General features: G+C 47.7%; 2 protein-coding genes and 1 non-coding gene across 4 annotated transcripts in view; all 3 read right to left on the bottom strand.

Annotated features, from left to right (window-relative positions):
- ELAPOR1 (endosome-lysosome associated apoptosis and autophagy regulator 1) overlaps window positions 1–1,576 on the bottom strand; it is a 109,158-nt gene extending 107,582 nt beyond the window's left edge. Inside the window, exon 1 of the mRNA XM_062191881.1 lies at window positions 1,506–1,576. The gene's annotated coding sequence lies outside the window, so the exon portion shown is untranslated. The remainder of the gene's footprint in view (window positions 1–1,505) is intronic.
- Window positions 1,113–1,531, bottom strand: LOC133761362 (small Cajal body-specific RNA 2). The gene has a single exon (XR_009866160.1). It is a non-coding gene; the product is annotated as a small Cajal body-specific RNA 2 (non-coding RNA).
- A 3,659-nt stretch (window positions 1,577–5,235) lies between the features above and the next one.
- TMEM167B (transmembrane protein 167B) lies at window positions 5,236–9,742 on the bottom strand. 2 transcript variants are annotated; one of them, XM_062191879.1, is made up of 3 exons: window positions 9,628–9,742; window positions 6,637–6,816; window positions 5,236–6,102 (listed from the first exon to the last, which is right to left on the bottom strand). In XM_062191879.1, exons 1-3 carry the CDS (start codon window positions 9,635–9,637, stop codon window positions 5,909–5,911), a joined length of 384 nt encoding a protein of 127 aa, XP_062047863.1. In that variant the 5' UTR covers window positions 9,638–9,742; the 3' UTR covers window positions 5,236–5,908. The 2 variants fall into 2 exon arrangements, with proteins under 2 accessions (XP_062047863.1, XP_062047862.1); XM_062191878.1 differs by having other exon boundaries at window positions 5,236–6,071; window positions 6,685–6,816.
- Between the last annotated feature and the right edge of the window lie 462 nt (window positions 9,743–10,204).

Below are 10,204 nucleotides of genomic sequence, written 5' to 3'. Positions count from 1 at the left end.
ATGGGATGCTGGCGCAGGTGGAGGCTTAGCCTACTATCCCGCAGGGCTGGCCCCCCACTTCTACACTTCTAATCCAGTTTCCTGCTAATGTGCCTGCTAATGTGAAGCAACAGTTGATGGCCCAAGTATTTGAGTTCCTGCTATTCACATGGGAGACCTAAATGCAGAATTCCTGGCTCCTGGCCTCAGCCTGGTCCAATCCCAGCTGCTGTGGCCATTTGGGAAGTCAATCGTGGATGGAAGATGTGTCTCTGCCTTGCAAATAAATCTTAAACACACACACAAACTGCCATATGGTTCAGCAATCCTACTGCTGGCCGAGTATATATTCAAAAAGAAATGAAATCATCTGTACTCCCATGTTTACTGCAGCACGGGCCACCATGGTCAACAAAAGGAAAAACCTTAGAGCCCATCAACTGAGGAATGGATAAGGAAATGCACATATAGCGAAAGACACATATCACATGATCTCTCCTATGAGTAACCTAAAAAGTGGATCCCATAGAAGCTGAGAGTGGAATGGTGGTGACCAGAGGCTGGGGACTGATGGGGAAAGGTTGGGCAGTTCCAGTCAGAGAAAATCCTGCTGTTGTATTACACAGCACGGCGACTATGGATGATGATAACCCACTACACAGCTCAAAAAAGGGCACTGAATGCTTTCATCACAAAGAAATGGCCAATGTCTGAGGAGGGGGTTGCCCTGATTTGAACAGTACACGAAGTGCACTGTGTACTGAAACATCACACAGATACACAATTTTTGTTTCAAAACCAAACAAAAAACATGCACATTTCTGGACTGTTCCTACTAATTAACTTAAAATCCCGGGCAAGGCCCTGGACTCTGCATTTTTATAAGCTTCTGAAGGATGCACTGGCATGCACACATGTATAACCCTTTGCACCAGCGCTGGCACAGGCCGCGAGTTCAGGAAAAAAGGGGGCGAGCCAGGGAAGACACACGGCGGCGAGCAAGGCCTCTACCACCTTCCAGCTCCAGGCCGCGGCCTCCAGCTCATTCATCGTCCGCCCTGCCCCGCCAGCTCCCCGCCAACAGCTACGGCACTGGCCCCCACGCCACCGGCGGCCTCGTCCTGAGGCCGGGCTCAGATCAGAATCGCCTCGATAATCAGCGGCCCGGGACAAGCCCAGCCTCGTCTATCTGATCAATTCATCACGTCTGAGCGCCGGGCCCCGTCGGACCAGCTCCGGGACCTCGGGGACCGCGGCGGTGCCGCCGCCCAAGGGCCTCGCTGCACAGCGCCCCCAGAGAGGGGGCTTCGCAGGAGGAGAGCTTTTCATTTCGGGACGGCCCGGCGAGGCTGGGGTCACGGCCCGATCAAATAAGATCAAGGTGTAAGGAGGGGAGAGGGGCGCAGGGGTGGGCGCACTCACTCGCCTTGCACGCAACACGCGCACACACATCCACGCATCCACTCGTGCCTCGGCCCACACGCGCCTCCCACGCGACACACAAGCACAGCACACACACGCCTCACCCAAGGCCGCTCTCTTCCCGTGCCGCGGCGGAAGTCCGCACTCTCTTTTAAACCCTTCGCCTCGCCTCGAGGATTCTGGGAAGAACCGCCGAGCACAGGCGAGCCACTGCGGCTCCCCGCTTGGCGAGGGAGCGCCTTACTGCCCTCGTGCGGCTGGGAGGGGAAGAGAGGTCCCCGGGGGAATCGATGCTGCCGGCCGGCTTCATCTATCAATTTATGGGTTACATCTTTTTTTTCAAATTTAGTTAGTTTTTTTTAAAGAGTTATTTTTATTTATCTGAAAGACAGAGTTACAGAGAGAGGTCTTCCATCTGCTGGTTCATCCCCCAAATGGTTGCAACAGCTGAAGCTGAGCTGATCTGAAGCCAGGAGCGAGGAGCTTCTTCAGGGTGCAGACTTGGGTCATCTTCTACTGCTTTCCCAGGCCATAGCAGAGACCTGGATCGGAAGCGCAGCAGCCAGGACTAGAACCGGCACCTATGAGAGCACCAGTCCCATTTATTTAGTTTTTTAAGGTGAACAAATTTCAGTGTGTATGATATTTATATTTTTATTTCGATTCATCTTAAATTTTAAAATATGGTTTCCAGGCCAGCGCCGTGGCTTAACAGGCTAATCCTCCGCCTTGCGGCACCGGCACACCGGGTTCTAGTCCCGGTTGGGGCGCCGGATTCTGTCCCGGTTGCCCCTCTTCCAGGCCAGCTCTCTGCTATGGCCTAGGAAGGCAGTGGAAGATGGCCCAAGTCCTTGGGCCCTGCACCCGCATGGGAGACCAGGAGAAGCACCTGGCTTCTGGCTTCGGATCAGCGAGATGTGCCGGCCGCAGCGGCCATTGGAGGGTGAACCAACGGAAAAAGGAAGACCTTTCTCTCTGTCTCTCTCTCTCACTATCCACTCTGTCAAAAAAAAAAAAAAATGTTTCCAGATGTGATTCAGTCTCAGATTTTTGGGTGAATGATTTCTTTCCCATGGAGAGCAATCTCTGGTCATTACAGACCACAGCATGAGCTCCCCCATTCTCCAAAAGGAGAAGTCAAACATTTTAGCAAAGGGACAGGTGAGGAATCGAGTAGTCAGACCCAAGGACAAGGCAGTCAGGATGCTGTGAAATGGGTAGAAGTAGGAAGACATGTCAGGGCCAGCGCTGTGGCACAGTGGGTTAACGCCCTGGCCTGAAGCACCGGCATCCCATTTGGGCACAGGTTCGAGACCCGTGCTCCTCTTCCCATCCAGCTCTCTGCTGTGGCCTGGGAAAGCAGTGGAAGATGGCCCAACAGATGGAAGACCTTTCTCTTTCTCTCTCCTCTCTCTGTGTAACTCTTTCAAATAAATAAATCTTAAAAAATAAATAAATAAAAAGGAAGACATATCCCTATCCCCACGTACAGAATGCTCCGGCTGTCCAAAATTTGATGCTGCCGCAGGCACATTGCTGAACCTTCATATGTGATTAGATTCATTAAAACACATATGACTTACAAACTCCATGAGTAGTGGAAAACAGTGCTAGTAATGACAAGTAGAACTCTTCCTCTCACATTAGCACAATTTTAACATCTCAGCTTCCTTTTTCCTTTTAAAAAGTATGGGGGCATAAATCAAAAGATTTTTGGAGATTAGTAGCAAATGGTTCCTAAATTTCTAATTTGTAGTTGCACCAGTCCCACCAGGCACCTGGAATAAACAAATAAGGGGGGAAATACCCATTATATGTGCAAAGATCCCATTCAATCAAAGACTTTCTAGGTTCTTGGCTAGGTAGCCTGGTAACTTCACACAAATGAAAAAGTTTTTGGCTGGTAGACGACACTTGCATTTTAACAGCAGTGGTTGGCTAAATGCATGGAGGTGGGGGTATGGACTGCTATTTAATATACCTCAAAACTTATTCATATATGTTAGCTCCTTCAAAGGAGAAAGCTAAGCCACCAAAGATTCTCAATTGTGTCACAGCACCAGTGACACTCATAAAGGGACACAGGAATGATCACTTGGTCACTAATGTGAACCAAGAAAGTATGCTATGGGTAGAACCCAAGGGAGTACTGAACAAAGCTTAATAAACTCAGCATGTGACAAATAAAATGGACAAAGATTATAGGGAAAGAAATTTTATTTTCAAGGATCTGTGCAGACAATGGTCAATAAAAAACTGTATTTCAACTATAAAAAGGAGCTGAAGTCATCCCACCCTGGTACACAGGGTTTATGGCGATGCCAGTTTAAGTCTGAAGCAGTATTGCTATCCCCACACCTCTACCCCTAAAATACTCCCCCAGAGGAACAACCTCCTGTAATTCTTAGTCAAAAATATTTAAGACACATAAACCAAAATACTGATTCAAAAAAGTTTCTCCTTATCTGCTTCCATAAGGAAATTAAATAAGCTGTGTATTGATTTCTTGCCCTAAATTACCTTCATCTTGTGCACTTTTTGGTACATTCTTTTATGAAAACACCTCAAAAATTCAACAACTCAAGAGTTTAGGTCAAGATGACCCACCCAGGAGACTGTAAAGATTGGTCTGAACCAGAACTGCAAATGGAACTAGTTGAAAACATGAAGAAGGTCTAAGCACCAAGCTTAGAGACATTAGCCCTATTAGAAAACGAGTCAGTCATTAAAGCTACAAAATAACATGTGCAAAACATGCTGAACCTGTTCCCAGGGAGGGACATTCCCTTTGGCCAAACAGGACCCAAAACCACACCTACAAGGTCTCTCTTCCTTCCTCTTCCAGAAGATATCCTTTCTCTCATGCAAAGATCATCAAAAATGAAAAATGGAAAACATATGAATCATTGAAATTTACCCTGTGCACCAGTTCCTGAACAGATAACAGCCACAGCTCTTGAGATGATTAGACATGTAGTGTTAACTTCATGGCTTTCCATACTTCTGAAACCCTCCAAGCACTAAACTGCTTAGTTTTAGAAGCTGAACTTCCTAGCAGTTTTTATTCTCTTGGGGGAAGCAGACAAAATGATTGCCACACAGGAGTCAACCACAGCTACCTTGTCCACATTCAAGTTTCCATGTATTGGACAATTCAACTGGAAGATGTATGTCTAAGCTTGCTTACTAAAATTTAACTTTAGACCTTTTTTAAAAAATAGTCATAAGCATCACAAATCCAGCAGCTGCTCCTTTTGCAGACAGAAGGAAGAGGGTGGAGAAGTTTCCCTTCAAATGTTGAGTCATCTAAAATGATTTGCTCAGGAGTTGCCATATTCCAAGGAAGAGTCCTTCAGTCTCAATTGCAAAGCTGTTTTCCTTTACTTCAGAAAACACTCTCATTTTATTAATGGGTTCTATGAATTGTCCAAACATGCCAGGAAGTATCAGCAACTTCTTTCATTTGAGTTTCTCCTGTTCTTACAGTAAATGCAATTTGCAGAGACAGCTAAAGACCACTACAATATGAAGGAAATCAACAGAGGGCCAAGAAAAACAATAAACTAAAAATTGGCCTCAAAACCCAGGCACAAACAAAAATCTTGTTTCTTGTATAACAGGGCAGAATTCCTATCTAACATCACAATAAATTCTTATACTAGATGAATTTACTAGTATATGAATTAACATACTAGATTTATTTATTCAACTGCAAATATATTAAACAATTATTTCTTCAATAGTTTCTCTTCCCCCTAGTGGTGGTATTTAAAACAGAGTAACAGTATTGAGCACTAAGTAATTTAGAAAATAGAAAAGCCTTTAGGAAATAGGTAATTTTCATACGCCATTTAATTGAGTGAAGCCGCCTTTTGGGGATACTGGTGAACAGAAAACGCTTTCTCCTCTAAGTGTCTGCTTCGTGTTTTCATCACAGACAGTTCCTGAATTTTACGTAAGCGCAGATTCTCCTGGCAAAACGCTCAGGCTCCAGCACGTGGCACAGCTCCTTCATCTGCTCTCTCTACAAGGGCAGCCGTGCTTCTCTCTCATGTTCCCAGATGGGCTTAAGAAAGATAAATTCGAAAGACAAACATCTTACTGGCATTTCATAATTCCTATCGCCCACCCAGCACCCCCTTCCCGATTTGTCAAATCCGAATCTAACAGGGAAGAAAAGAGTCCAGTCTTGGAAATGAGCTCTCCTTCCGAGAGTCTGAGCACGGCCTACGTCCTTCCCTAACAAGCCTCAGTTTTGCAAAGATCCTGACAAGGTGCTGAAGAACAAAACAGTAACAGGTTTGTAAGCAGGAGGGATGTAATCTTGCTGCTGAGGGAATGATTTGTCGGGATGTTCTCCGCTCACTACTGAGGACAGATTTACACAGAGATCAAAGGAAGCTGGCTGGCTGGAGTCCTCTGGAGCACGAGGAGTTCTCCCCACAAACGGCAGGGGCAGACGCTGTGCTGTCATCCTGGGGACTTTGATGGTTTTAGCTGAACTCTCCTACGCTGCGTCCAGGCCTCTGAGAGGTTCTTCACCCTTGTCCCCTTGGTTGGCAGTTGATGAGGTGGCTACTTTGGAATTCATTTTATAAACAAGACGTAAAAGGCCATTACAACACAGGCGATTGCCACAGCCGCGTGCAGCCTGGTTCCAATCACAGCAGCTGGCAGGGAAAAGCAGAGAATAAGTCACACCTGGGCCTTCACAAAGCCTTCACGGTCAAGTTGGCATCTGCGAATCTCTAGTCATAAACAGACCTATGGTCTCAGAATGATTTTCAGTGCCACCTCTCTGCTCCAGGATCTAAGCAAACATTGTTTTTATTTACCCTATTCTGAAACAAGACTCTGGCAGTTAGAATTCCAGATAGAGCCCCAAAATGAAAAGTAAAAAAGCATCTGAGTTAATTAAATCAAAACTTGAGCTCCAATGTATTCTTCCCAGAAAAGCAGAAACATTTTCAGTGGAAAAATATTCTTCCCACTGAAAGGAGGAATTCCAGCCCAGCCTAAAATTGTTTGGTTTATATAATTTTACTCCATAGAAAATGTAAAACTACCTGAATGCTAAAACAAACAATTAGGTTTAAATACCAGCAAATTTTCACATTTACCTGTTCTCTTTGGAAAATGAATATTTAACTTTATTGACTCTTAGACTCAATCTTAAGGAGTTTCTTCTGAAAGTGAAACAAACTCCCACCCCATTGCACCCTCCCCTTGCTGTACCACACTGTGAGAGATGGCAATCTCCTCTGTGTCCACACATGACCTTACCTTTGTAAAACACACCCCAAACTCCTTTCTTCTCTGACAGCAGCCAGGTTTTGAGACGAGGTACCTTCTTGAAGTAGGCACAAGTACAAACAAAGAGCAAACCGAACACCAGAATCCCATCCAGGGAGTACACTGTTACACAAAGAAGAAAAGCAAAGCTTTGGTGCTGACCTAGTTTGGGACAGGTGATCCTGCCCGAGAACCCCAAGGACTACAGAGTTTGACAACATAATACCAAGTTGATAACCTCCACTGGTATCACCAGCACCCGACAACAGGGAGCAAAGGTGCCGGGACTAACAAGGTGCCTTTATTATTTCCAAACTTCTTGCGGACACCCTCTTCCCAGCAATCCCACTGCCCCCTTCCCTCCCGCTCTAAGAACTAGAAATCCTGGGCAGTGTGCATCAGGCTCCGTGCGATCAGCCTCTTGGGAACGCCCTGTATGGCAACAGGCTGAGAGAAGCCCAAGAAATCCCTGCAGCCTGAGCACAGAGAATTAAACATGTCCTCGTCATAAATCATCTGGAAAAAGTCTGTCAGATCTGCATCTGTTGGTAAGGATACGAGGCAAAAAACAAAGCTCAATGGAAATTGCAAGGGCTAGAATTCAGGACTACAATTTTGCTATATTATCTTACACTTCATGCATAATACTCTGCTTATAAACCAAACTTCTCCCAGGAAGACAGATTGCTTTTTTAAAAAACAAAACAACTGGGGCTTCAATACAGCACAAAGCTTTATACTCTTAGTTCTATTTCTTATATGTAGAAACCAAGCTATTTGCTTTACAGGTAAGTACAATGAATTGTTTAACTGCAAAAAAGATATCAGACCATAAAAGGGAAGGAGAACGTCCAAAATTTATCAGCAGCTCCCCTGGGTCAGAATGCTCTCATTTCTTGATTCAGATTACTCCTTCCTCCTGCGTTGTCCCTTAAACTGTATCTAGTGTTCCGAGGCCTGTGATGATGCTCCAAATGGATACTGGATATAAGCTAGTGTCTACCTACTTCCTCCACCAAAACTACCTCATGGGGGGCCTGCGCTGCAGCATAGCAGGTACAGCTACCACCTGCAGTGCCAGCATCCCATATGGGCGCCGGTTCTAGTCCCGGCTGCTCCACTTCTGATCCAGCTCTCTGCTATGGCCTGGGAAAGCAGCAGAAGATGGCCAAAGTCCTTGGGCTCCTGCACCCACATGGGAGACTCAAAAGAAGCTCCTAGTTCCTGATTTCGGATCGGTGCAGCTCCAACTGTTGTGGTCATCTGGGGAGTGAACCAGTGGATGGAAGACCTGTTTCTGTCTCTCTGCCTCTGCTTCTCTGTACCTCTGCCTTTCAAATAAATATTTAAAAAAAAAAAAAAAAAAAAAACTACCTCATGGGGTAGTTTTGGGACTCAGTGGGTTAAGTCACTGCCTGCGATGCCAGCATCCCAAATGGGCACTGGCCAGCTCCTGGCTAATGCACCTGGGAAAGCAGCACAAGATGCCCCAGGTGCTTGGGCCCCTGCACCCACATGGAAGACCTGGAGGAAGCTCCTGGCTCCTTGCTTCGGCCTGGCCTAGCCCCAGCCATTGCAGGCATTTGGAAAGTGAATCAGTGGATGGAAGCTCTCTCTCTCTCTAACTCTGCCTTTCAATTAAATAAATGAGTAAATCTCTCTCTCAAAAAAAAAAAAGCTTTATTAAGTCCAGTTAATTAAGACACACACCAGGTTTTCATGAGGACCTAAGCCCTTACGTGCTCCTCTTTTTCTCCTGTAAGTTTTTGCAGACCACACCAAAATTCACAAGGAGGTGAAATCTGAGTTTCCCTGCCAGCCCTGTGGTCAAGGTACTTTCTTTTTTTTTAACATTTATTTATTTGAAAGAGTTACACAGAACGAGAAGGAGAGAGGGAGAGAGGGAGTAAGGGAGAGAGGGAGAGAGAGTCAGTCTTCCATCCGCTGGTTCACTCCCCAGTTGGCAGCAATGGCCGGAGCTGTGCCGATCCGAAGCCAGGAGCCAGGAGCTTCTTCCAGGTCTCTCACATGGGTGCAGGGGCCCAAGCAATTGGGCCATCTTCTACGGCTTTCCCAGGCCATAGCAGAGAGCTGGGTCAGAAGTGCAGGAGCCAGGACTCAAACCAGCACCCATATAGGATGCCAGCATTGCAGGTGGCAGCTTTACCCGCTTTGCCACAGCGCTGGTCCCCAAGGTACTTTAGAGAAGAGCCCTCATGTGCCTAAGAGGCTTTCTTCTCCCTTCCTATAAAGCTGACTGCAAAGACCGTATCAGCCCTGCTTCCTGTGCTCCCCTGCAATTCGGAAACCCTGTCTATTAAGTGTTGGAAGAACCCTGGAAGTTGAGCAAGAGAAACCGGGTGGCAAATGCACCTCGTTTGGAAAAGGCGGTGACTGAATCTATGCCTCACAACAGTAGCCAGGGTCTCCACATGCGATCACTCCGTCAGGACTTCAGACCAAACAAGAAAAGGCTTCCGGGCGTTTTGTCAAAACATGGAGAACTTCTTTTAGGGGATCTACATTCACACCCACACCCCGCCAAAGTGTGGGACTTGCTATGCTCCGTGATTTCTTGGTCCTTTCAACGAGCCTGGGGAAAGAACCCTCTCTCTGTCCCGGGGCTAAATCGCACTTCCAAGGGAACTGGCCTCCCCCAGGGCTAGCACGAACTTCTGGGGGAAAAAAAGAGAAATAATGGCTAAGGGTCGAGGATTAGAAACGCGGGCGCGAGAGGCAGTGGGAGTCCTCGCTGGGCACCCAGAGGAACCCGAGGAGGACAAGAGGGGCCGGGAGTTAGGGGCCCCCCCGAAAAGCCAAGGGGGGCCGGGCTGGGAGGGGGCGGGGAGAACAGCCACGTCAGTCCCGGCCCCGCCCGCCACGTTTCTCCCTTGCCCTTCCCGGCTCCGTTCCGCTCAGGTCAGCGGCTCTCACCGTTCGTCATGGCGACTGGGCCCGGGCCTGGGTAGGGGGTCCGGGTTCTGCGGCGGCAGCGGCGAAGGCGGGGGAACCCGGCTCCCGCTTGACACTTCCCGATCCGGGCCGCGGCGACGAGAAGGAGTGGTAATACGCAGGCGCAAGGTCCAAGAGGCGAGCACCGAACGCATTCGGGGATGGCTAGCCGATTGCCGAGCTAGGGACCAGCGTGGGTGGTGCTTGCGTACTTCGGGCCGGGTTAAGAGAGGGCTAGCCCGGAGGCTTCCTGCGTGGCCATGGTAACCAAGTCTCTTCCGGGTACCCCAGCCTCCAGCAGAGTTAATGCTGCTTCATATTTTGGGACTGGTTCGTGTCCTAGTATCTGAGAAAGTCAAGGTTTTAAGCTTTAGCTTGCTTTCTCTCTCTCTCTCCCTCCGTGTGTGTGTGTGTGTGTGTGTGTAAGCAGCAGCCCACCTGCAGTGGACCGGTGTCCCCAAGCCTCCACCTAATTAGAACCACGACCACAGGGTTCAAAAAGCAGCTCCTGCCCCTCCCCTTTTCTCCACCATCGTAGTGTGTGTGGTTGATTCCATTC

This window comes from Lepus europaeus, chromosome 5, assembly GCF_033115175.1.
Source record: "Lepus europaeus isolate LE1 chromosome 5, mLepTim1.pri, whole genome shotgun sequence".
NCBI classification, from domain to species: Eukaryota; Metazoa; Chordata; class Mammalia; order Lagomorpha; family Leporidae; genus Lepus; species Lepus europaeus.
This window is presented reverse-complemented; position numbering and strand designations above follow the sequence as displayed.

Excerpts from the sequence above, each read along its gene's own strand:
- TMEM167B (XM_062191879.1), bottom strand. Across the intron at positions 6,103-6,636 it reads TTGCCATCTCTCACAGTGTG|GTGTGACTTATTCTCTGCTT; the intron begins GTACAGCAAGGG and ends GTGAAGGCCCAG.